The sequence below is a fragment of the Idiotropiscis lumnitzeri genome, chromosome 3 (genome assembly GCF_059441095.1).
Source record: "Idiotropiscis lumnitzeri isolate Australia: NSW breed Sydney's pygmy pipehorse chromosome 3, RoL_Ilum_1.0, whole genome shotgun sequence".
NCBI classification, from domain to species: Eukaryota; Metazoa; Chordata; class Actinopteri; order Syngnathiformes; family Syngnathidae; genus Idiotropiscis; species Idiotropiscis lumnitzeri.
The window spans coordinates 23541845-23569612 of record NC_142393.1 but is presented as its reverse complement, the minus strand read 5'-3'; the positions used below and the strand labels follow the sequence as shown (position 1 = coordinate 23569612).

General features: G+C 44.7%; 2 protein-coding genes across 7 annotated transcripts in view; both read right to left on the bottom strand.

The window, feature by feature from the left end:
• plxnd1 (plexin D1) overlaps positions 1-17993 on the bottom strand; it is a 75202-nt gene extending 57209 nt beyond the window's left edge. The window contains exons 1-5 of the mRNA XM_088291125.1: positions 16618-17993; positions 12645-12821; positions 6911-7042; positions 5314-5414; positions 1014-1143 (exon numbers count right to left, since the gene is read on the bottom strand). Of these exons, the coding sequence (XP_088147251.1) occupies positions 1014-1143; positions 5314-5414; positions 6911-7042; positions 12645-12821; positions 16618-17826 (1749 nt within the window). The 5' untranslated portion in view covers positions 17827-17993. The remainder of the gene's footprint in view (positions 1-1013; positions 1144-5313; positions 5415-6910; positions 7043-12644; positions 12822-16617) is intronic.
• A 1682-nt stretch (positions 17994-19675) lies between these two features.
• Positions 19676-27768, bottom strand: part of tmcc1a (transmembrane and coiled-coil domain family 1a) — a 33614-nt gene continuing 25521 nt past the window's right edge. For 5 of the 6 annotated variants that reach the window (XM_088289975.1, XM_088289976.1, XM_088289978.1 and 2 more), the window contains 4 exons: positions 25083-25319; positions 23804-24489; positions 22700-22835; positions 19676-21548 (listed from right to left, as the gene is read on the bottom strand). In XM_088289975.1, coding sequence (XP_088146101.1) covers positions 21234-21548; positions 22700-22835; positions 23804-24489; positions 25083-25319 — 1374 coding nt within the window. In that variant the 3' untranslated portion in view covers positions 19676-21233. Of the gene's footprint in view, positions 21549-22699; positions 22836-23803; positions 24490-25082; positions 25320-27228; positions 27654-27768 lie in introns of those variants that run through there. The other variant, XM_088289980.1, reaches the window with a different exon arrangement.

The window sequence follows — 27768 nt, the reverse complement described above, 5'->3', positions numbered from 1 at the left end:
TGGACTGAAATGACCCACACATGAGGAAATGCAGAGTGAAAAGGTCATAGCCTATTTGGCATGACTCCTTCTTGTGACATTCAAAGAGTAAGCCCTGATGTCATTCACCAGTTCCAAAATTGCATCGCTCAATAGACCATAGGTCACAATCATTGTTGTTTCTGGCTTTTCTAAAATGTTTACACTTAAAAGTTCTCCACGTCGTCTCTCGTTTGAACCAGCCTTTCAGAAACGCAATTTAGAAACGCAAAATGAGCCATTTTAAGTTTGATAAGTGTTAGCATGTCCAAACGGTCAGTATGTGTGTCGCTGGGAACAATAGGCCATGGGTGACTTGTTACATAAGGCAAAGCACAGGTGTTACCGTTAACAAATGTGCCAATGTTAGAACGAAACATGGGCTTCGAGCCACAGCAACTAAATGGAATTTAGTCACCATTCATGTGATTGTTCACAAGTGTGCTTTTCTCTGTGTGACATTCACGTCATTAGGTCAAAGTTTCCTAACTTTCACCCTCAACTGATGTCAGTAGCCATGTTGGACTGGAGTAGAAGGCTTTGCCAGACCTAATCCAATTGTGGCAAATGGCATCCTGCGGTGCAATAAACGCTAAACATAACAGTAATGTTACAACAAAAGTCCACAACTGAGCTGTGAGGCTGCGGTGACACTGAACACTGTTGGAAGTAATTATTCCCTCAGCAAAATATCTTCACGCCTTTATAAATGCCACATCGCAGCCACTAATTGCCCAATTGCTTAGCAATGTTAAAGTGATGGACTATAAAACATTTGAATGCTCAGTACTCTGATGTCGTAATTGCTGATGTTATGCTTGATTATGCAGATAGCACGCACTGTAATATTTGTCAAATAAACTGAGTGGAGACCGATATGAAGTGAGTCTAACCTTTGTGATTATTAATACACATGACTAGGTGTCTGGTTGAAAAGATTAAAATAGCTTGTTCCCATGACAGTCATAGAAGGGTGTCAGGCAATGTGTGTGTACCTTGATATCTGCAGCAATGCTGATCTCTGGGGGAGTCAAGGTCATGGAAGGACATTGCTGGGGGCCTTCACCGATGGCAATCCACGCGCGTGCCAACAGTCCCTGGGCACACTCCTTCTGGATGCTACACCTGGACAAACAGGTAGAGCGATCCCTTGATTGAAAAGTCATGTGACCAGATGTATTTCGTAGCTTCAGGCCATACGACAGAACATGTTTGCCACCCGCTTCCGAATTGTGCGGTCAAAGGCGCATTTTATCACTGGACTGCACAGCACACTGTTCTGCAAGTGGTAGGAACAGTGTGTTCGATCTCCGAAGCTCATCATCATCATCATCAGTGCGTGTAAGCAGTTGCTAATTGTGATGGAGTGGCCTATTGCACAAATTCCGACGGCTGCCTTTTGTGCGCTGCACGCCTGCCTGCCGAAAATGCATCAAGTGCGCCTGTGATACTCGCAGCTCACCTGTCACTTTGCCACAACAACCTTCACTCCGGGTCACATGCATCGCTATGGTAACCCATCCCAGGGGCGCTGCCATCACAGACTGCTCGCCGGTATCCAATCCGGGGAAAACTAGTCATTCTTAAAGCAGTTGGTTAAACAGCCCTCCCTCACTGTTTCTCCAAACATACACACAGTGTGTATGTCTGTGAACATTAATGAATGTCTTGGACAGAGAGGACGACGAGGCATTCATCAAGCGCGAAGGGCCGACAGACACTTTGACTAGTGCCTCACTAATGAACTTCATTGGCTGCTGCTGCTGCTGGCACCCGGCTTGCTTCATCTGCACACTGCAGCACAAAGTGACCTCACATGGAGGAGACCCCATTTAGCTGCATCCCAACACGCTAACTAACAAGTGCGGCGCCCCCCCCCCCCCATCCTCCCTCCACCAACCCCCACCTTCAACACTGTTGTTGCAAATGTGTGTGCGTGACTGCATGCTTTAGCGTTTGTGTCTGAGGATTCTCGTCCCATTGGAACCGTGGGGCTGAGAATGGCCATGAGGTCAGCCGCTGTGCTAAAAATAGCACTAAGTGGCTCTGAAAGCCACAAAAAATCCCCTCTGCATGAATAATCTCATAAATTCCAAGTGCTGTTTTCGCAAACGCAACAGTTACAGACAGTGGACTCCGTGTTGAACTGTGTTCAGCTGTCATCATCACAAAAGAAAAAATAGATTTAAATCTACGGAATAACTCATTTAACATTGTTTATACGCTGACATTGAGAGTGCCACTGCCACCTACTGTAGTGGAGGTGTAATTACACTTTATTTTAGTACTGCAAGAAAAGAAAAACAGCAAAAAATAATGTCTCTTGGGGGTCATATGGCCTCGCTCAGGGGTGCCTGCCCCACTGTTTGAGAAGGGCTGATCTAATCTCACATTTCGATAGCAGACTTTTCAGTCAGAGGCGGATGTCGTAAAATCTCTGAAACAATGAATTGCATATACACTGCCAGATGCATTTTGTCTTGATTATATATAGAGAAAGGAAGTCGGCCTCTAACTCAGGGCGAATGGCAAACATCTTTTGCTATTTTCCATTGACAAGTTACAGAGAAGCAAAGACTAGATTTGATCTGTGAGCCCTGCTGAAGGAAACATTGCGCAAACGTGACCTTTAATTTTGAAAGAACAACATGCAGAACAACAAATATGAGATTTGGGTTACAGACGGCTGGAGCTGCAAGGTGGCTAAACAGAAGGAATCGATTCAAGGATCAGTTCCGCTTCTTGTAGGTCCAAAAAATGAATAAACACGCGAGGAACATCCAGTTGACACGCACGCTAACCAAATCCTAACGGCGTGCATTTCAAACAGCCACTTAAAATAAACACAGTTAACAGATGCTGCTAAAATATAAACAGTGAAACTCATCACCTCCTGCTTGCGTGTGCGCGCTTCAGATAAGGTGGGAAGCGACAGAGACTGTTAAACAGCAGGGGAACATACTGTATGTGCTCGTACACGCACAGATAAGGATGATAATTTGTTCATAGCAAAAACTGCACATGTCGCATGATTTGATTCCAATCAAGGAACTGAAGTGCTGTCTGAAAAAGGCTCCAGTATGAAATATTTGATCAAGGACTGAGTTTTTATCTGTGGCAGGCCTCCCTTTGCAGGCAACAGAGATGTTTTGGTGTTGGTGATGCATGGCAATGCACCGCGAGGCATCAGAGCCGTGCAGAAAATCAAGCAGACACACACAGAGACAGAGGCGCCTTCTGAGGTTTTGGGGCGATTGCTGCTCAGTGCACCTTGGAGGCCGTCGAAAGACACGGCCCAGCGAGCCCCCTCGTGACCAAACTCGCCATCCGAGGAGGCGGCGGCCACGAGCGCTGGCGCGGACGCCGGGCTGACTTTGAGTGTGCAAAGAGCACATCAAACGCACTCTCATGACATCAGCTCCCAGACAGCCGCACACTCGCAGTGACACACACGCGCACAGAAGCGCACAGGCTCACACACTTTGACATTTCCTTGTCAAAAGAGCCAGTGTGCGCTCTCCCTCCCACCACCATCGGCACAATCAACGCGCCTTTGTCGACGGGGAGAGAAGAGGACAAGGGTGGTGGGGGGGCGGACGAGACGAGGTCTGCGGGGACAGACGTGGAGGATGACTGAGGGATGGCCAAATTCTTGAAGCTATTGGAAAATATGAGCATGAGAAAGAGAGAGAGACAGAGCAAGAAAGCAAGACAAAGAGAGAATCACAAGGGTGAAAAAAATGCAGTGAAGCGAGAAAGGGACGACAGATAGATAAATAAGGAGAGGAGACAGGAAGATGACAGTCTGACCACACGTACGCGCACGCACGCACAGAGCCCCTCATCAGTTCCACTCCTCCAGCTCCGAAATGCCTGTGGCAGCGGCAGAGCCTCGAGAGCTGCAGCACAACTCATCACAAAAGTCACTAGCTCATCTGATTCACTTTAATCACGCAAGCAAGCGAGCAAGAACGCTCTCTCTCTTCCCGAGAGCTGGCAAAGCTAGAGTGAGCGACGTTACTCACATGTGGCTCGACGTCAGTGAATAACAACCAAGCAGCGAGGAAAGCCAGATCACCCTCCAAATCCCCAAAACAGCCCGCGAGGCTTGTTCGCCACCGCAAGCCAACAGGAACTCAAACGGCGTGGACCTGGCCAGCGATCGGACCTCTGATTGCGTCCAAACTGCCTGCCGTTATTCTCAAGCGTGATCGAATTAATCAGTCGCAGCCGTTTGCACGTCGTCGTGACAGACGGCTTGATTTAAGACACAGCAAGACTACATTTGGATTTGGCTGTGGAGATCTCTCGTTGGGCCTCTTGTTGCAATCCGGAATCATTGGTCCAAGGGCTGTGGATTTATTTACAATAAATATGTGCAGAAAACGGCGGGAAAGCAAGGGGCGAATGGTGTGAAATTGAAACAAGAGGCTGAACAAGACAGCTCTCGGGCCAAATCCAAACATAGTTTTGTGTCTTTAAAAAATAGATTTTGAGCATATTTCTCAGGTTTCACACTTAGGAACATAAGTATTCATGAGTTTTGATTGCAAGTTCATTAATCAGGTGATAGGATGCCTCGAGACATGCTCCAATTTCACTTCGTGGATACAACAGAGATCATGAATTTACTCCAAATAATGTAACTTTGTTCAGCTATTTGCAACCACTTCCACAATTTCGATCGACTCCCAGCCGTCTCTTTTGAAAAGCCACACACTTTATTGAACTAGTTGTTTGAATTATCTTTAAATTAGATTTTTAGCTGCTGTAGGACAGATGCTACAAAACGAAATGTCATTTAGTTGATTTTTTTCATTTCTTCAGACAATCGGAGGTTCTTTTTTTAACTCAGCTAAAAAGAACCTCTGTTTGTCTGAAGAAATTTAAAAAAAAATCAACTAATTAACACAAAGAAGACGATGAATTTCGTGACTCTATGAAATGTCTTTGTATTCTTATCCAACGCCAAGAAAGTTTCTTCTTTCCTTTTTTTCTATGCTACGTATACAGTGACAGGCATGACAATGAAATTGCTCTTTCACAAGTTGTTAAAAGGTGCAATGAACTTGTTACCATTCAAAGAATAATCGCCAAGTGTTTAACTAAAGGCCCTCAGAGTTCCAGAGAATTATTTTTTTTTTTTTTAGATGACGTCATCATTAATTCAATAGTTTTTGTGACATTGTGACACTTTGACTCACAAATGGTTTGGTAAGATTTTTTTGGTAAAAAGCTACTCACAGAACTACAAGAATGTTGTGGTGGGTGGATATGGGTGAGTTGCTCTCTTACCGATTCTCCAAAGTGCACCATCCACAGTGGGCGTCACCCGCCCCCAAACAGTCCTCACAGCTCGTCCACTGGTCACACTGGGCCACTTTGACCCGCAGCATCTGCTCAAGCATAAAGCACAAAACCTCAGGAGATGCCAAAAGGTAATTCAAATGACTGCATTATAATCGACGGCTGTGGCAAATATTCTGGCAAAAGTTAAAAAAATGAAAAAAAATTTTTTTTTTTTAAATTAAAAAAACTCAACTCTGTCTGACCGTGTCCAACTTGTCAAAGTTAACGTGTTAACTATTTCCGACGAAGCGAGATATTTGATTTAGAGCTTGTATTGCATTAGCGCTCTTATATGTGCAAGGAGTCATTTTGTGGAAGGATGATGCAGTACAACAATTTTGCAGGCAACAACATAAAATAGTTTGGATGAATTTTGTATTTTCGTATGGCCTCGTCTAGATACTTTGTTTACATCCAAATCAAACAATGGTCGCCTGGACTTTTGCATTCTAAAACGTTGAAGTAAAAATAGGCCTGGGCACATCTGAAAGCGTCTGTTTGCACAAGATGCATTTACATTCAGATCCAGACACAAGTCCATAGCATTGAACTTTGGCGCTCAGATAACCATTTAACTCACAAAAACAAGACTTGCAAATAAAACAAATCTGACTTTAGAAAGCGTTTCGTGTTGTGAGTAAGCATTTGAATTGATGAGGACAAGTTGTCTTTTTTCAGACACGTGTAACCAAACTGTTAAACAAACTGAAACACTTGCTGGCAATCTTTTACAGGAATAAATCATCCTGGCTATTGAAGTAAGCATGTCGTACAAGCTCCATTTTGTCATTTCATTTAAATGCGTGCCCTTGCGCCCTATATGAAAAGCACTCCAGTCTATGATGTTGCTTTTCGATTGATGACTGCTGATGTTTTTACGAGGCATCGCTGTCAAGTGTACCACAATGTCGGTTGGACCGTCGTGGCCCTGACAAAAGAGCATCACCGTTTCCTGTTTACTCGTGAGGCTTTTCTTCACATTATTTGTTTTCTACACACGTGCTCATGATCCCTTCCTTCTTCAAATCCCAAACGTTACGACTGAGGTTGAAATTCATTCATTCATCATTCAAATGGAATTCTTTGCCTGCCACGACTCCACGTGGATGTCTTCATTCCCTGTCTGCATTCCAAGCATGTGCTGTTCTTGTGATTCCTGACATGGGCTTGGGCGGCCCCTTCCCACTTCCTGGTCACGCCCCTACGTTCCTGCTCCTGCACACCTGTCGCTCATCAACACCACCATTTCAACTCGGTGCAGCCAGGAGTCAGGCGCCAGATTATTCATCCTTCCTCATTTTTTTGATTCACCTTTACAGCCCTAGCAATTATACAATTTTCACCAGTTTTGCCTGAAGGCAACCATAACAACAAAGTGGCTCGTGATAAAAATAAGTTGGGAAGCACTGCATTAATCTTTCAACTTTGTGTGGTTACGTGTCACAAACATGACTGGCTGATGAGCGAGCGATCGTGCAGAAACAATTTTGGGTTTGGTCAGCGTGAATGAGTGACAATAAACAAATAATGGCAGCTGTCTTACATGGTGGGAGGTCATGAGGTAAAGATAGGTCCTGTCATTGGGATCAAAAGTCATGATGTGGTGGACGGGCTCGCTGGCCGGCAGCTTTAGTGTCCGCTGACTGGCTGACGTCATGTTTGACGAGAGGGTCACCTGGAAAAGAGAAGTGTTGGAGCGTTACAAAATGGAAGACCCCGCATGCCGTGCAAGTGTCACTGGATGTAGGGCAAACTTGAATTACATTTCGGCACAGATGCTCAAATACGCCCCGCTGATGTTAGCTCGCAAACCTTTTCAACACATTTGTGAGAAAATGTCTTCCATAAACCTGATGATGGAGGACGTTTTCTTACCAGTTTGTCCCTTTACGAGTGGCGACTCCATCTTGCCATTGTCTCTTGACAACAATTTAACGCCGGATTACTTGAGCATTTTATTTGTGAAAGCAACACAGCTTCAACATTTTGGGTAATATCTGGAGGCACAACCCCGAATACAAAAAGTGTTTGTCATGGTTTGAATTCAGGTCAGTAGTACTCACTCTCATTTGCCACCCAGAGGTAGCCTGGAGCAAACGCTATGAAAAACGCAATAAAGACAAGTGTTTTGGAAGATTTGTTTTGCAAAGATTTACAGAGACATTGTGAAGAACTGAAAGAAGTTCTGATGTTTCGGGTTACATGCCACACAAGAAGGACAAAAGTGATATTTAAGTTAAACACTCAACAGCGACGTTTTCATCAGAAGTCTTCCATGGAGATCCAATTTAACAGCCTTCACTTCATTTAGGAACGCAAATATTTAAATAGGGAGCCCCTCAAACAGACAAGACACCCCTCTAGTTTTCTTCTTGAAAAAAATAATGAATGAATATTTCAATCATGATGAACTAATATTCCTTTTGTTGACCGTCTCCACACGATATTTATGGCGTGGGCATTCTTGTACCAGACTGCTCATTTATCTTCATGCTGGCGCTCCATAAAACGGGTGACATGATCTGTACATCCACACCAACTTGCTCACACACACACACACACACACGCACGCCCCCCCCCCCACACACACACACACTGCAGCAGAGTTAAACAAAGTGCAATGAGTGAGATTTCCTGTCAAGCAGACAGCAAAAGCTCTTCTTGCCATAATCTGAAGGCTTTTCCTACAAACTCGAGACGTACTGATGGACTGACAAACTGAACCACAAGCACGGCTGTGTCACATCCTTTCGCTTCCTCTCACTCCCTTTCCTGTTTTCTCTCTCTCTCACTCTCTCCCTCCCTCTCGTTCTCTCTCTCAAACACAAACATACAAAAACATTAACCAAAATCATCTAGTTAATGTAAAACCCGGCCAGATAGAAGCTTAAGCCGGGCTGATTGGCTTTATCTCAGCTTTCAAATGTTTTTTAACCTTGCCAACCTGTTTCCACACATGATGTTCCGACTTGCAGGTGTGCCACCTGTTTCCATTCCACGTCTTCAGCAAACATTTCAGCAGCACGTCAACAGATGCAGGGTGATGCGGTGAGCACACAACAGGCCACACACACGTGGCAACGGGACTGACATGGCAGGAAATCAATGAAATGGTGGCCACAACGGAGATATAACGAGCTGATGAAATGCTCAGCTGTGTACATGAAATATTAAAGTCAGCACAATGTATTTTTCCTTTGTATTCCGAATCGTTTAGTCTCTTTGTTTTGACGTGTGAATAATGAAATGCATCCGTCAAATGAACAAGGGTCATGCCAAAAAAAAAAAAATCAAAGGATTTCATCAAAAGAATTTCAAAGTGGCCCTTGTATCCTTTGATTAGTCTGCATGCTCCACGTGGAAGAAACTGTTTAGACACCCTTGCCATTTAGTATTGTGGAAAGCCGCAGTGGCAAGAATTTGACTTGGAAGACATACTGCTATAGTACACTGAATCGTCTCACTAATGAGGACAAGGTATGCCAGTACATGGACCGAAATATGGATGTCAAGGAAATCGAATAAACCCTCAAGTTCTTTCATGAGGAAGGCAGTAAAATCATTGATTTCTATTTCAAGCTTGTGCTATGCCTCAAATTTGTGGATTGTGGCCACAATTTACTATTGTGTGTGGCCTGTGTACCTCCAGTGTGCCCACAAGTGATTGCTTTTCAACTATGTCGCGTCTAGGGCTCCATAGACGAAGGACGAGAAGCAGAAGAAGAAGAACAGGAAGTCGGTTCCTTTGATTGTCGATGTGGCCCCTTCCATTCAGCTGCCTTCCATGAAGAGCAGAAGAGACGCAGGTGGAAGCAGGGCAAGATAAAGTCTGCTTGTTTACTAAATGAATCACTGGTCACAACCAAGCTGTGTGTGAGTGCCTCTGTAGGGTTAGTAGGTTATTAGTAGTAGGTTGGGAAGTTTCTTATTAGGTTACTAGGTAGGGACCGTAGGGGGTGCTTAAAAGCAAACTAAATTGGAAGTCAGCTGTGATGGGGGAGACTTCATTGATTCAGAAACAAAAAAGCTTGTAATTCCAAATGACTTGCGCAAGAGCTCTCTCCAAACGCAGCCAAAGAGCTGCCCTAACTTAATCTGCGCCAGTGTCGGTCCCCCCCGTGTTTCGTCTGGGCCAAAGTCGCAGCCGCAATCACATTACGCCCGCTAACAGCACCATTAAGCTCGGCAACAGCCCGCCACTCGCTGTCCTCGGGGCAGCCACACGCACACGCACACACTCGCAAACGACAGCAGACCGACACCACGCTGACAAAAGTATCGAGACAAACCCATTCACTCATTCGTTCGGTAATCATTGGTCAGGCTAGAGCAGGGGTCAGCGACCTTTTGGGACAACTACTGATTCATGCGACGTACTACCAGTTTAATACACGCTCCTCAAATTACACAAATGCTCATATTACCTTTATTTTTATGTTTCAAGCGATAATGAAGATATTCATCAAAGTCAAGACTGATGACGTTGATGATTTCTTACAATAATTCAAAGATTCAATGCGGAAGGAAGCTAATAAATATCAATATGCAACACTTGATTCCTAAAAATCCCGGCAAGTGTTTCCATTTTCAAATGATCACTTATACGATGGTGCATGCATTACCGTTGACCAACTGTCTTATCTTTTTAGCGGGCACATTTTTTGCCATAGTCCATTTATGGGTTAGGGCAGGGGTGGGCAAACTTTTGGATTGGTGGGCTACACCAATCGCAGCAGCCCGGAAATCCATTGGCCATTCGGGAAAATTCAACCTCCCTAAATATATTATAAAAAATACCTAATTTGGTTGTTTGACCAACAGCCTGGCCATTTAGTGCACACAACTATAGCCAGAGGAGTACGAGTATTACCAAGCGCAAGAGAGAAATAGAACAAGACCGGGAACTGTGGGCTCATGTGAAGTCCATCTACGCTGTAAAAAGTCCCGGTACGCTAGAAGCTAAAAGTAGTGCCGGTACTCCGTACTGGTGTTCACTGCTGCTGCAAAACGTATCCATCCGCAGGTGTGTAATCAGGTTAATATGCATTTTATTACAATAGTCGTACTGAGTTGACTGGTCATTTATTTGAACGAAGTTACGCTCGCATTCTCGTTTCGTAAATCTGACACCAAGCTAATTAAATTGAAAGATTAAAAATAGAACAGTGTTCTATACCATACAGTCCCACAGAAGTCATTAATATTCGTCCCATATTATTTTTATTCCATCAATCACCACTCGGTCCATGTGTGTGTGTCTGTTGTTCTGATTTTAGTTTGTTCTTTATTTTGCTGTGTGACTGCTTGTACGGCGCCTGCGTGCGACAGTGTGTTGTTGTTGTTTTTTTTTTAATCAATTCCATCCATTTCTCTTTTGCTGTGGGCCAACTTTGAAATCAGCTTTATCAGATTCAACAGTTTGGACACAGAAGTTTCCAAAAAGCGCTATGCTTTCCTCTCAGAAATGTGTGAAGGAAATTGCATGAAAATCTACATTACGTTGAAATCCGAAACATCTTTACTGGCCAACTTTGTTCAAGAAAACGAAAGGAATTTGTCTTTGGTAGTTGAAGCCACTCTAATATATATATATCGAATTTTTCGGACCATACTGCGCACTTTGATCGTTCAGTTCGTCTCCTTTAACTCAAATCCTCCTTAATTATGTTTGCATTGTTATTCTCTTCCGCACCTAATCGCAAACAGGCGTCTTTATGTTTTTGTAATTTCGTAATTAGGACTAATTTCTGCTTCTGTGTCTAAGAATCATGCGAAATGTAGTCCTAATGTGAGCCATTTGAGGCGGCGCATTTCCAGTGTTATAATGTGGGACAATATCATTGCGGTCTGTGGCACTGAGAGGTAAACATCAAGTACATTTCTCCTATTGCGGTACATTAACATTGATGTTTGCGTTCTCATTCTATCCGCAGCGAAATGTGGCGCGAGGTGAACGGCACAACAAGCTTCCAATAGCTGATGGTGTGTGCATTGACTTATTTATGGCTGTTGAACTATCAACCAAGATAGCACTTAGCATTAGCTACAGTAATAACACATCCGCACCGGATTTACAAGGGATGTTTGCTTTTTTTCCATCTGTGGGAGGATCCCCTCCTTTGCTAAAAACAACACCCGTGTAGTTGCACAGCGAACAAAAACAAGTGACCACACGACACTGCCTGATGCTTTCAACTGAACCGAGCATAAAAGTGCTAAATCTATCAAATAAACATGAGGTCCAATTACAATAAACTATTTAACAATTCTTCACAAAAATGATGTACCTTTCAACCCAGTGCATTTTATATATGATTTTATTATTAAATAGAGCCGTTAATTGAGAGTGCGCCTATTAATACGGTGTGCCTAATAGTCTGCAAAATATTGAACATTAACAAGTCTCTAAGACATAAACACAGGCAGCAAGTTCAGTACAGAGAGTCATTAAGCGATGTAAAGCGACCATTAGTGCGGTAGTAATGAGCAATGACTATTGTACAAATGATGCAAAGGGTCATCAAGCAGCATTATTGATCAAGATCAAGCAATAAATGGATCCTGCCAGGCTGGCCGGGAGCTCGGCTCCCCTCAGCACCTCTGATAAACCTCTAACACTCTGACACTCGAATGGCCCCTGACGCATCTGATGCAATCTGCGTACTTGTTTACTCCCACATGGTTCAAGCAGTACTGTCATTCTGGGAAAGAAAAAAAAAACACCAGCAGCGGGATTGTTTTTCATTTTTGCAAAAGTTGTTATTGGTTTTGAATGCAAAAGGTCAGGGAGCACTGGAAGAGAGTGCTCATGATGTTGGTTTTCCCCTCCACTGTTGAGGAGCTGCCTGTGGCGCTTGCAGGCGGACCAGCGCCAAGTGAGCCCAGTCAGGGCTGACGAGGAATGTGCGACAGAATTAAGGAATGCTGTTAATTGGACAGGATTCCCCCCCATGTCCGAGGCGGTCACAACACAGCGCAAACAAGTCAGACGTGGCCAAGCCACCTTGTTAACAGCTTTCTGCTGGTGTGTCAGGCGCTAAGTCACCCATCATTGGGACCACATCAAGGGACAGGATGCCTCATGACTGAGGGGGGGAGCTTGCGGGGAGAGGGTGGGTGGGCGTCACAGAGCACTAAGCATGTTTGAGATAAAAAAAACTAATGAATAATTCTAAATAAGAGACTCAATGAACTTTATATATATATATATATATATATATATATATATTTAGATAGATAGATAAATATAGTGAGATGTGCGTGCGTGTGCGTCTTACCTTTCGAAGTCGTCCATTCGAGGTTCCTAGATAAACCACGGTGTGGTTGAGCACATCGTCCACAGCCACAGAGCTCAATCCGTTGTATTGGAATAAAGGAAGCGCCTTCAGGGGCCGCCGTAGGGCCAAAGGATGCTGCAGGTGGGCCGCACCACAGTCCAGCTGCTCCGGCTGGAGCTAGAACAAAGACACAGCCAAACGCAATCAGTTGCATTGAGTTGCAAAGCATAAAAAGAGAACGACAAGCTGAATGATGAAAGCGAAAGAGTAAAACAAGAGCTGATAGGAGAGATCACAATGAGCTGCTCAGGCTTCAAAACTGCTCAATGCTTGAAAAGGCCTTAAAAGAGTCTTCAACACTCATCACACTCTGCTTTTGTCACATGTTAAACAGACAGTGATAAACCATCAGTGCTACGCTCGAATGAGCGCCCCCATCTATGGGGAATTTCAGGAATATTTTCAAAATGTCAGGGCAAAAAAAAAAAAGGATTTAAGAAAGTGTGTATATTTGCACAGTGGTTTCCCACAGGCCCATCTACTGGCAGCTTCACTTCTCTTATCATAAATTGTGTACGCCTGTCCCTCGGTGCTGGACTTCACGCTACACAGCACAAAAAGATCACACGTCTGTCGCAGCAGCAGCTTCAGAAAAGATGATCACAAGTTAGTAGCACCTTTAGTCAGTACGAAGGACTTCAGTACATGCGCAGGCAAAGTTGTCAGTCTCTCGCCGACCAAACGAGATCATTCTGGAGAACGTCACAAGGAGACGTTTTTGAAGGATCGAGGAATGGCCTTACATCTCTCAACTGTCACTCAAAACTACAATTTACAAACATTGCAATCTGGGCGGGATCTTGAGCTAAAATGTCCACTCAAACTCCCTTTGTAGTGACCGAGGAGTTAGAAACCCGTCATTATATCCTACTCCCCACTCTCTCGAATTAGCAATTAGCTTTTTGGTTGAATATTTTTGGGTGATATCGCTTATTGAAAATCTGGTCAACAAAAGCCTTCAAATGTGACTAAAATCATGTAGCTTGATTATTTCTCAACAGATTTGCCCACCGTTTTGGTTTAGTCTGCTTCTCGGGAAAGCCTTTCTGTGAAGAGCTGACATGTTTGATTTCATTATATCCACCGATTAGCTTGTATGGGGACAGCATTTCGGGAAGTGAACGTGTCAAAATTAGCATGAGGTTTGAGTAGAGCTCATGTACGTCACTGGATTTATTTGTTGGGGAGGATTTTCGTTTAGGATAAACTTCCACAAAAATGACACATAATTGTCATGTTGTTACAGTCATATGACATATGAGACTGTCTAAAATTCTCTCCGTGACACAAATAAAAAGAGAAAACAGAGTTAGTAAACACAAGGCGCCGTGAAATGTCCTTCCGGGGAAATGTCGCGTTTGGTGTGCATGAGGAATTGCCGTTGGAGCGGGACCAATGTTGCAGTCATTTGACTTGAATCATGTTTGTTGACATGAACATTCAAAGTTGCTTTGGACATAAAATACACTAGCCCTTTGTTTCATCCTCCCATTCATACAAAGATGCTACTATCGGATGTGATGATTTGAGGAATGAACGTGACTGCAATTGGCATCATGATTGCACTCAGCAGTCAGTTTTTTGGGACTGAACGGAATGACGTCAAAGGCTCACATGTCAGCAGGCAAAATTGAAACTCGATTCTGCGATATTACTGGCGCTATGGAGAGGCGGACTGAAGGCAAACAAGGTGGTTGCAAAATGTTCACTTCACAAAAGTCCAAGCCTGCCTCATTCTTGTGAGCAAACACCTCAGTGACTCTGCAGACCGTGTTGAGTGACCGGCACGTATTTGCAAACAAATGAGCACAAAAGTCCCTTGACCCACAAGATCCAAATATTTGGGTAGGATTCCGGCCCAAGTTGCGTGATTGAAGATTCTTTCTTAAACCGGCAGCCATTGTTCAGTGGAAATCAGCGAAAGACACCGGGCCGGTCCGTCTTTCAAGCACGCAGTCAGAAGAATTCACAAGTACGCACAGTGTCTGCTTCTCTTGCTGCCTTTGTTTTGTACTTGGACAAAGCAGTGGAGATTATTTTGTTGCAGTCTGTATTCTGTTTTCGCTCACCACCATGTGATCGTGCTCTCATGTCACACAGATAAATGAAATCAAGACCACATACTGTACTTAGAAACAAACGATAGCATCTCAATTTGTTAATCTACGAGAGAGACAATGCAATTCTTTATTCACCGTCATGGTTGCGGTCCCGTAAAAAGCAAGTTACAGATGTTCGTAAGAAGGAGACAATAGAAGTGGCAACTAATGACCCTTTGCTGTCCTCATTTTTTGCCGACACGGCGGTAAGATGTTTTATGTGGGAAGCAAGCCTTCCCGTAATTTTAGTGCGGCTGTGGAGCGTCATCAACAATTGGTGACACGGGTGTTGGTCTTCCACGCAAACTACTAATGAAGCGAATGTGCTGACAGAAAATGACGGTAATCACGAGGAAGCTTGTCTGCTTCTGGAGCAACGCCAGCAACTTTCGGAAGTCACAAACGATGTCACATTTCCGACTCGAAATTTAATCAAACGAGTTTGCCTTGAAGTGAAAGTAATTGAAAGCATCAAAATAAAATCCACTATTTGACTCAATACACAGTTCATGAAGAAGAAGGACTATGTTCTGGGTTCAAAGGGAGAAGCACCGAGTGACGTGGCCGAACTGGACAATGGCTTAAAAAAAGAAAATCTCATCTGAGACTCGGACGCACATACTTGGAGATTGACCCTCGCGCACATACCAGAATCGCTGCAACCATTAGTGCTCTTGCCAAGAAACTTTTTGAAGTTCCACATATAGTAATCTCTTAGTTTTTACTGGACCACTAACAACATAGCATGATTGTCAAGAAAGAAGCGAGTTGTGGTGGCCGATGCAGTGATACGCTAAAAATACAAAAAGAGGAAACGGGTGAGAAAGAAGGCGACACGTGTAGATATTTGAAAAGCTCTTGACAATGATCTCACCCCATTTACTGACCGTACTTGTATATTTTGTTGATAGAGACGATACATGCTTCGTTTTTTAGCCACCGGTATACTGTATTATGAAATTATAAATGAATATTAAATAATATCATATTAAATATTATTAAATTATTGTACATGTACTCTGTATTGATATGACTGCTATAATAATAATAATAATAATAATACATTCAATTTGCAAGCGCCTTTCAAGACCATCAATAAAAAGCAATTAAAACCTAACTGGTCAAAGTAAGAAAATAGACACCCCTGACTGGTCGCCAGCCAATTGCAGGGCATGTCTAGACAAACAAGCATTTACTCTCAAATTCACACTTGCAGACAATTTAAAGGAATTATGGGCAATTTAAATGCTGGAGTGGGAAGGGGGGGCACAATTTTTCATCACTGCTATACTCGGAGACCACAGAGGACCATGCTAGTAACCAGACGTATGACAGAAATGCCATTTTAAGTATAGACCAAATACATACTTGCGTGCAAAATACGTGCTCTTAAAATATTTCATTTTTCGTAATATTTCTCGATTAATTAAAAAATCCTAATTAACCCAACAATGGGTTTGAAGCACATCACATAATTACCACATGCTGTGATGTTTTTAGATGTTTGTCCTGTATGTCATTCCAAATCTGAAAAACCATATTATTACTGTGCACTATTCCAGCCGCAACTTCAATTCAGAGGTAGATGCAGTAACTACTCGTCCACTGTGCCACCTAACATCAGAAGCCTATTTCTGTTCTTTCCAAAGTATTTCAAATTCAATTATACTTGTTTTGCCTGAGTGAAATGGAACGAACTTAATTTCAAAGCCTTTCACCCTCGATTGAAACTATTTCCAAACGTATTTGGGGACGCATGTCTAGAAGTTTGAAGCGCTGAGGAGAGTGGGTCGGTTTGACGCTTGTCGGCTTACCACAAGGTTCCATTTCTGGACGCAGGCTGCCCCGGAGCCTTGGATGACGCTGTCCAGCACCTGGACGTCACTGCTGGGCGAGTTAGAACAGCTCCTGCGCCCTCGACGGATCTCCTCCTCGATGTCCCCAAACTTGAAGGCGCACAACGCCGACTTTCTGTCCCCCTTGGAGAAGACCCCAAACAGGAATGCCTCCGTGTCTGCCCCAGCGTGGATGTCGGCGGGGTAGACGGACAGGAGCCGATTGTAAATGTCGCCGTTGCGCCCACACTGGAGGGGCACCTGGATGTAGGACTCGGTGAGCTTCCTGCTCTCGGGCCCGTTGGACTTTTGTCCGCTAGTGTCCAGACAGATCCTGGCCAGGACGCTGTTGGGTTGGCTCTCCTTGTGGCCCATTTTGGCGTCGTTGTTGAAGGCGATGTACGAGTAGCTCTTGTGATTGAACGCGCGCACAAAGTTGAGTTTGTTTTTGGCCTTGGCCTCTTGTTTGATCTTGAACACGTTGTCCTCGGAGGGGTTGATGTCGTAGGTGAAAAGTCTGGTCAGGTCACCGACGTCGAACGAGCGAATGGCGATTTCCGGGGTGTTTTCGAAGCGCAGGTCTTCCTTGCTGTGGTTTTTGGGGAAATACTGCGTACCTGCGCCGGTGTATGTGGCCCCCACAAGCAGCCGGGTGTCGCCCCCGCCGCTGCCCCCACGCAGGACGAGCCCCACGGTGGACGCGTCGGGGTGGTTGGCGGCGATGTTGAGCATGCTGGGGAAGACGGTCTTCTCGCCCTCGGGTGGGAACTCCACCGCTATCTGGGAGATGTTGCTCATCTTCCTCAGCTCGCAGAAGCCCTGGTACACGGAGCCGCACGTCACCACGACGCCCTGCTCTCGGTCGAGCTCCAGCAGTTTGTTGTGGTTGTCCGTGAGCGACTTGGGATGCTGGCACGGAGCCTGCGGAAGCTGAGGCGCGTGGCACAACAGGTTGTCCTCCACCGGCCCCGTGCTCTTGTGTGCCTCCACGCTCAGGGTCGCGTTGAGCTGGTAGAGGCTGTTGACGGTGGCCAAGTAGACCCTCCCGGACGCCGGGTCCACCGCGAAATTATTGGTGCGGTTCGGAGCGGAGAACTGCTGCTGAACGCGCAGCGCGCTGACGCTCCGGCGCGCCTCCAAAGCGAGCACGCCGAGGAGCACGAGAGCGATCTCCATCGGAGGAGGCATTTTTCCTTCTGGCCGGCTTTCGCGTCTTCTGGGCCGAGGGGCGCATTGAGCAGAGACTAAATTGCCTGTTTGTTCCAGGGGCGACAATCCGAGAGGAAAGGCTGCTTCCTGCTTCGCGCCTCAACCCGGAGTGACGCGATAAGGCGAGTCGTGCTTCCCCCTTTTTTTTTTTTTACAGACTGCCTTGTCTGTCCCTCTCTCTGCCCCCCTGCATGCGCGCCTCCGAGTGGAGCAAGCGCAAATAAATGTGAGTCGAAGCCGTTATAGTCTTTCATTCCTTCAACGAGCCAATTAAGGCACGTCATTTACAACAGAAAAAGACCACCACTAAAGAATATCGTGTTGGTCAAAAAAGTTGCAGGACTGCTGTCACAAAAGCTAGATTTCGAACCCAAATTACAAACGACTACTTTTTGTCTTCGTTGTGGGACATACATCGTGTGAGGGGTTGCTTGGTTCAGTGCGTGAGAAGAGGCAAGAGTTTTGGCTGGACAACTTTAGTGGCTGCTTCACCATGACAACAAACATGTCGGCTCACACAGCCCTGAGCATTCCACACTTCCCGTGCGTGCTAGAGCAAACCCATATTCAGTTGACCTGGCTCAATGTATTTATTTCTATATTTATTTTTGTGTTTTTCAAGCAAGGTCAACACGGCACCTGTTTTGAAGATGGTAGTCGTGACAACGTAGCTGTGCGGTTTGGATTAAAACAAAAAAAAACTACACGTTTTGTGACACCAGTGCTGGAACGCTTCTGACACACCCCGTGTATTCCCAGTGGACATTTAATTGTTATTGCTGGTCATTTTTCTGACCAATTACGTAATTGTGATAATAATTTCCCGCGGCACGTCCACATATACATCTGGCGCTGCGAAATTACATAAAAATACTTCAGGTACAGTCTGTTTCTATTTTTACATTTTTTTCGTAAATGAACCAATGCAGTATAAAACACGTGATCATCATTCGCCAGTATGACTGATCTCACGTCAAGTAGTTGTGCATATGTCGTGTGTCCTGAAGATGGCCCACTTGACGACCGGACTTCCGCTCATCTTGAGGTTAATGTCAGGTCAGAGGTCACCATCCCCACGCACGCCTGAGATGAGTTGTGCACATCCTAACGTTCGGTCACAGTAAAAGGCCGTGAAAGTGCTAACAGATGGCCACACCTTTCCACTTGTTGATACTCGCTATTTTTCCTCTATCTCGGTCTACACTTATAAATATTCAAGCAGAACACATGTGCTCCCACTCAAGATTTTCTGTTTTTGTCTCTGGATGGAGTGCGCATATGCTCACATTAGAATGGAAATTAATGTTTTTCAATTGGAGCACAGATGACTTATCCTAGAATGAATGTTAATATCCACAGTTGATGCAAATCCTTTCAGCACACGTCGTGTGGAACATAAAGAGCACACAGTTTTCCCCTTTGGGGAACTATCACGACACCGCCACAGCTGATGCGCAAAGGACAACAAAAAGTGCACACGCGGTGAAGTCGTGCGTGGGTGAGGTCATGCAGGGATCACTTTGACAGCACTGCGAGACAAAACGGATTTTCCACCCCAACCTGTTTGCATCGTGACGATAACAACAAACACCACCCCCATCTCCCCTCTCCAGGTTTAGAACGGGCACATCTTTTCAGGCTGCCCACATCAATCCACGTTTCAGACGACCGAAGGTTATCAGGAAGCAAGGCTCAACAGCACCATCTTGTGGCCATATGGCATTGGTTTTCCGTGCTCGGGAGGGTGTGCATCCTCAAAGACACAGACAAACAGGATTTGATTAAAGCAAGACAGAGGCAAATTTACAGCCATAAAAAAAGCACATCATTTAGCCAGGAAAGTATTTTTATTGATTCCACACTTGGAAAAGCATATCAGAAGGCACTGGAGTGGTTTATCATGTAAACCAAAGTCAAGGTCAAAATGAGGTCAAACAACAGCTTGCTCCCAATTCACTAAAACGGATACATTTTGCATTTTATTTATGTAACTGAGATGAGGTTTTGCCACCATGCAATCCTAACCTGAGTGGCCTCCTTGTGAGGTTTTGCAGACAATGGTTGCTATCAACGGCCGCAGTCATACGATATAGAATTGAGTGTTAAAGTGCCAGTGTACAGTTCATCAGGTCATCTGGGTGGTAAGGGTGGACTACTTCAGGGCCCACAAAATGCACAAAGGTGGGCGAGTTTCACAAACAACTTCACATAAACGAGACCAAGTCATAAATCAAATGTTAAAACCGCTCACGCTCCCACCTTTTCAAACCCGGTGTAATCATCATTAAATAAAGTGTGGCCAATCACGACAGACCTGTTGGTTGTCTTCAGCGCCTGTCGGGCAGGTCTGGCTTGACTCGGGTTTGGCACTGCAGGGTGAGTTGGCCATAAAATAAAGCAGGATGAGCTCAGAGATAAGAAGCAGGAGACTGCGTGATGAAAAGGACACCCTCGGAAACGGGCAGATTTAACTGGACTGACAGCAGAAACGCTGCATGCTGTGGATACAAAGCAGCAGCCTCCCGGCACATCTGAGATGGAGCTAGATAAGCACCAATGGTCTCAGGTCAGCCTGGCACGAGGGAGCCAATTTAAACGCTAAATTGCTTTTACTGGTACCATGGACTTTTGTCATGTATTGAACAACACATCTGGCCCACATGTCATTTGTCTTCATTTCACAGGCGCATGCTGCAAACGCAGCAGACGTTCGACAATGACCAGATGTTGTTAGGGAGCCATTGGCGAGCAACTCATCTCAGCCAGCATTGATCCTTAAGTCAGGCTCATCCACACTTGAGATTGAAATCACAAACAGCCTCACTTCAAAAGTAAATTAAAAGCATATTAATTTTGCAATTAGAAATGGTGAGGAAGCACAAAAGGTCATGAGTCAGGACTCAAAAGTTCAGTTGGAACGCATTTCAGCTCAGCAAAAAATAAAAAATGGTTTGAGGTTTAGGTTCAAGTCGACCAATTGCTGTGTTTTCAAAGGCAATTCATCACACGTTTGAGGTGAGCTGACTAAAATCCTCCCCGAGTGTGGAGTGTCATGCTACATTGTACTGAATAAAACAAGGTTAATTACAAATAACATGGATTAAAATCTATAAATAAAAAAACAACAATAAAACAATGTGTTATGGAGGGATGTCAACACATCAGTTGAAGAAATGTAAACAGTCTGGTCTTTCTTGGACGAGGGTTTTTCATCTCCGAGTTTACCCGAGCCGCTTCCCAAATGAGCTCAGCTGAATTTTCAGCACTGGTTGAGCCCAAAGCCATCCTCACGGCTCTTGTCAAATTTGCTCCGTGACTGCGGCGATTCACTGTCGTCACCTGCCATGAGCAAAGAAACGTGTGCCCATTTAAACGTGCTGCAGCGGTCATCCCGGCGGCCGCAGGGCTTGTTGCGTGTAACCCGAGAGCACATCCCAGTTTCTCCACAGGAAGGCCGTGATAATGACGAGCAGGAGGGTGGAGAGCGAGCGGGAACGCGTCTTCATCAGAGGCACAACGCAGTTGGCCACGGTCGACACAAAGACCAGGAGGACGGCCATCAGGGCCAGCAGCACGTTGATCAGTTTGCCCAGCAGTGTCCTGGCCGTGGCGTTTTCCAGCCCCTCCAACTGAACCACCTGCTGCTGCTGCTGCTGGAGCTCCATCTTGGAAATTCTCGTCTGACATGCCTCCAACGCCTCCTGCCGAAAGACATTGACCAGCATGTCACAAAAGTCCCCATTGCTCAGCTGCTCAGATTTCCGTCATACGCAAGGTACAGAAAATTGGCCCAAAAAAAAAAATGGTTGAAGTACAAATCCCATTTACAATGAAGCTGGGACATTGTTTAAAACCTAAATAAAAATAGAATAAAACGAATCCTTTTCAACCTATCTTCAAATGAATAAACACGGTATTTCATGTTTTATTTTTTTCGAATACGCAATTTTATTTTGATGCCTGCTACACATTACAAAAAAGCTGGGACCGGCATGTTCAATTCACCTGTCCTTTCAACAACACTCATTAAGCATTTGGGAACCAAAGACACTAATTGTTGAAGCTTTGTGGGTGGCATTCATGTCCATTCTTGCTTGGTATATATTTAAGTCGCGCAAGTTACATTTTCAACGGAAGGACGGTCTGGACTGCTGGCAGGCCAGTCAATCACTCATACTTTTTTACTATAAAGCTACGCTGTTGTAACATGGCCAGAATGTGGCTCAGAATTGTCTTGTCACAGAAAAAGATGTTTGGATGGCAGAAAATATGAACCTTCCTACTTCCCACCACACAGACACTGACATCTTGGGCCCAACTGTGTGCACACTATGAGCACCCCCTACTGGCAAGGAGAGGACCCTGAGCAAGGCCAAGTTGCAGGGAAGCAGCAGCAATAGAAGAAACACAAGTTGCCACCAAAGAACGTTGTGACTAAACAGACCAATTGCGCGGATGACAGCATGGTTGGTTTCGTCTTCCTGTTTGGAGTGTCAACATGCACGTGTGTGCGCTCCTCACACTTCCACATTCTCTTGACAGCCTGACGCCTTGTCCGCACTCGCTCGCCAAGACAATGTGAGGGTGGCAATGACAACACACCTCCAAACTATGGGAAACTCAACACTCTTTTTCTTTTAAGTTGCAGTCACACGCAGTCACTATACCATCGGTGACAAACTCAAACTAATACAAAATCTTCTCTAAAATTAAATCATTCTGTTTGAACTTGGGAGAGATTAGCAGTGAGATGTATTTCAGGGCTCCAATTTACTAGATTCAGGTGTGAGTTTTGGCGAAGTCGGCCAAGCAACTGACTTTGCGTTGCGTCAAGCTAACAGACGAGACCAACCTGAATGTCTCGCGCTCTCTCGTTCGACTGGTAGGCGATCTTCTCCTCCATGCTGGCCAGCTCCTGTTTCAGGTTCAGGATCTCGTTCTGGTGAAGTTCTGTAAGGTCGTTCAGCTGCTCCTCCAAGCGTTCGCACCTGAAACCACACACAAACACGCATGTTGGGGCTTAATGAGTTTAAAGATGCTCATGCTATAAAAACGGGTACAGCAGCCACCTGACTCAAATGTTTACAAGATTAGGACGCGCTAAATCAACTGATGAGGCAACAGTCTAATCAGAGTGCATCCGTGACATAACGCACCAATGGGCAGTAGTCACCTGGAAATACCGCAAACGAGAGCTTCTATTGGCATGGAAAACCAGTAATATTGAGAAGAGAACACAGCTAGGATTTTCTCGTTTTTCAAGGGCTACTTGAAATATCATTCAAGTTACCATAGTTTCCGGACTACAAATCACAATATTTTCATAGGTTGGCTGGTGTTGGAGCAACTCTAACGTGGGGGAAAAAATAATTTCACACACAGCACAAGAGGGCACTGTAGACTTGTGCACCAATATCTCCTACTCCTTAGAAAGGCAAGTGATAATGTTACTGTGGCTTTTTTTCATTTTCTATTCTTTTATTTAAAACTAGTTCAAACTGTGAATAATATTACCGTGGCTTATAATATTAAATATACTTTTCAGGAATAAAACCCATCTTGTTCTGATGACTAATGTTGGTCATTATATTGGGACTTGGAATGCCAAGAATGTTTTTAGTGGTTTGAGGGTGATATCTTTTTGACCAAAAAGTGCAACAAAATAATAACGTATTATTGGACTTTAACAAGTCTGTAATAATAAGACCCGTAAAGACAATCCCATCTTTCTACAAAATTCTGAAAGCAAAGAATGAATAAGACGAGATAAAATCAAGGATTAGCTTTATCGTGTACAGGGAGTCTAAAGGAGTCTGACGTAACACAGGCGGGCACTGTGTGGCCCGAGATAACAGCACCTATCTAGGAATTATCATCTTGAGTGGGAAAGATTACCTTCCAAAGTTTGGAGGTTATTCACGTAACTAAGATTTTACCAGACCACTCGTTTGTTTACCTGAAGCGTTCCTCCTGCAGCGCCTGCATGACGAGCGTGTAGTCTCGTTGATAGTGACTCTTTAAGCCTTCCAGACTCTCCTCCAGCCTGGCCTGGCTCTCCCTCAGCTCCTGGACCTCCTGCAGCAACATGTCCAGACCGGACGCGTGAGCCCTTTCCAGCGTGTTCCCCTTGGAGCTGGGGGGGCCACCAGGTGCCCCCGCTGTGCTGTTGGCCCCCACTGAGCCAGACGTGGCGCTTGAGCAGTCGTCCTCGCTGCCATACTTGGGACTAGACTGGAGGTGATGGCCGGCGGCGCCAAGCGAACGAGCGACTACGATGCCTTCCTCCCCCGAGGGCTCATCCAGCGAGTCTTTGAGAGACGCGATGTTGTCGGCACTGCCGAACTTGTTCCGGATCAGCGAAGCGATCTCCCGCGGTTTGGAGACGACGGCCCCCGCTGCCGAGTGCGTGGCATGGGAGAAGCTGGACAAGCCTCCCTTGACGCTGTCCACCACACCCTCACTGAAGCCCGTCACTTTGGCACCCACGTCCTTCAAGCCTTGCTGCATGTCCCGAAGAACGTCCTTGGGTTGCCGAGGTATTCCGTTGTGCTCCGCTTCTCTCAGCTTGCGATGGTAGTGATCCAGTTTCCTTTGCAGCTGTTGAATGGTCTGCGCTGACTTCTGGTTCTTTTTCTCAAAAACCTGCAAGCGACAACAGCAATGGACTTCAAATACATGACTCACAAGAAGTGGAGGAAAAAAATGAGCTATAACCTTTTCAGGTGAACTTCTCTAAACTTTTAAACTGATCCCCGGATAAAGCGAAAAATGTTCAGGTTGCATCACAATGGGGAAGCTGTTCACCTTTTGTTGATACAGAGCAAATAATCAACAAAGGCCTCAAAAATGGGAGTGGCCACTGAGCTTGAGTGTCATTAGAAGGTTGCAACAGAGAGACTGGAAGAGTCACAGAAAGACATAAAGGTGGGCATCCTTGGAATTTTTGTGGACCTAATTGTTGTGAATTTTGCCGTTCGGAAATTGAACTGAAACCAAACAAAAAGTTGGACACATGCGTTCTAAAGTTCAAAGCACGTCAAATTCACCTGAAAAGGTTATAGTACACTGCATGTTGCTCTTGAAATTCTTCTTGAAAATCCTGAAATGTTCCTAACTTTTTGATAGTAGAGCATATTCAGCTCCCCAACAGATACAATGTTAAGGTTTTTTCCGACACTTAATAATAGCTAGAAAGAACATTTGTGCACTTCAGTCAAATGTTTTCGTTATCCTACCTGCTTAATGCGTGTGCTTTGCTGTTTGTCCGCATTGTTTGCCAGTTTGAGATACTCGGCAACATTGTCGTCTCGGGCTGTCTGCTCGATCTTAATCTGTTCTGTGAGTTTGAGGATCTTCTGCTGCAGCTGGGCAATGGCCTGCTTGGTGCGCTGAGGATCCAGAGTTGCATCCTCCACCGCCGAGAATGAAGAGTCGCCCACGGGACCCAACCCGCTCACCTCCGAGCGCTCGATCTGCGATCACGACACAGGAAGTGAGCATGAGAGTCACTTGGAGTGAATGATGACTCCAAGAGGAATAAAAAGCATTAGTGGCGGGGTTTTTTGTTTGCTGACAGACTCAGAAGAAGGTTCTGCTTTTCTGCAAAAAGTGATCTGAAAAGTGAGAAGTTGAGAAGGCCACTTGCGGTCAATCTTTGGAAGTCTCAAACATTTTAGTTGAATGTCAACCTTCACAATGAAAAGAAAGAAGTCAAAAGAAAAAACTGCAGGACGCAAAGCACAGCCTCAACCTTTTTGTACCTTTTTGAAATGAGTGACAACGTTATTTGCAGGAAATTGACGGAGCTCCACTCTTAGCTTTCATTTTTATCTCCCTCCTTGCTTACTTTTTCGGGCAGAACCTCTCCCGCCTGTCACAACTTGATTGCAATCTGCCATCAAGCTTCTGTTTGCTGTCAGCTGACGCAAGCTTCTACCGCTACTAAAATGACATTCCATATATATTGCTAACACTATAGCTACCGCTAAATGCAAAGGCATCATTAGGTCCCTTGAATGGCACAACTAGATTGACCGATGCTATTATTAAAACTATACAGTGACCTGGATGGTGATGATTCTCAGTATGAACATGGGGGGACCACAAATCCCTAAAGGCGCTGTCTCTGACTCTGGGTAAAAAATGTCATCCGGTAGCTATCATGCAGCGCCCTGCCTGTCTTTTCTTCCCTAAAAAGGGCAACAAGGTAAAAGCTGGTAATGATGAGGCAGGCAGACGATATGATTCATTTCCTGCAACAGCACAACAAAGTGCACAAGGGAAGAACTTTGTGCAAAATTGCATTCTGCTCAAAATAGCCAACTTGAGAGTTAACGTGCGATAAAATATGGGATGACACTAGCAATTCACCCACATCTCTCGAAGGCAGTCTTTCTCGGGCTCCATTCAAGTCACTTTTTTATGCGCATTTTACATCAGAAAATGCAACCGCACACACCAAACAAAAAATGTATACAGTGGAACCATGGGGTACACACATTCCTTTTATTGAGTAATTCGGGTTAAGCAGAAAATGTTGGTATAGAAGTATTTTTGATATACGAATGGTCTTCGCATAGACAAGTCGATGGCTCTCCTTGCTTCTTCTCGCGCTGCCTAAACATCATTTGCAATGCACAACGTATTAATATATGCGGAAAACTTGAATCTCTCCGCGGCACAAGGTAAAAATCTGTATATGTAGGCACAAATTCCACCTCCGCATCCTGGATTATCTAATCCCAAATCTCATAGCAGATGCGGTTGACGATGTGATGTGATTGACGGATTAAAAGAAGTCCGAAAATAATTGGATTTTAGTTGAGAAAAAAATATAACTATTCACAGTGTTTTTGTTATTTGTGGAAATGTAATGTAGCGGTACGTTATCTTTGTTGTTTCCCCTGTTATTAGACTCATAAATGAGAAGCACTCCACTGGTGACAGCATGAGTGAGGAAATATATATATATATATATATATATATATATATATATATATATATATATATAAATATATATATATATATATATATATATATATGTTAGTTCACTTAAAAAACACAGTTCAAAACAGTTCAAAACACTTTTCATACCGGATTTCCAGGAAGTTTCTTTTAGTATTTTATTTGTAAAATGTAATGTTTCTGTTTTAGTAATGCGTAATTATGTGTACCACTTTGCAAGTCTTCTGTGAAAAGCGCTGTAGAAATAAAACGTATGTCCATTCTTACTTAGTGTTCTAAACGCTAATCTCCGCATCAGGTCAATTGACAACTGACCGAGTTTAACTGACTCGATGAGCATTCCGTTTTGATAACAAGCTTTTTTTTTTTTTGCACGGGGGGATGACACGTATGATGAGTAAAAACATTGACGCTCACCTTCCCGTTGCCCAAACGCAGGAGCTGTTCCCAGTGCATTTTGTCCGGACACAAGAAGAGCGTTTGCTTTCATCCAACCACACGAAGACGCTTACAAAGCCGCGACGTCAGCGTCCGTTCGTCTTTATGTTGATACTTCTTGACAGCCCACTGCTTTGTCTGCTTGTCGCCGCTCTATCCGTCTGTCTGTCTGGATCAGGCACTGAGCCGGTGTTGTCGCTCGTCTTGTTGTGAAAGTTGCTATACTCAAGCCAAGAGTAGAAAGCAACCGCTGAGAGAAACCTCGCCTGTCATCACTTCCTAGCCCCACCCACACATGACATCATCCCGTGAGCGGTGTGACCTGCCAATCAAGCACGATTGAGGAGCTTGAACCTTTCTATCATTGCTCCGGGCAAATTTGACCATTCCAAAAAATGCCATCACTGTCATTCTTCGTTCGTGTGCCCGTCCTAGAACGGTCTGCGTTTCTACCACATTAGCAGAAACAGTCACCTGTTCGACTTTAAAGGAACAAGGGTAGCTAACAAAAAAAAAGTG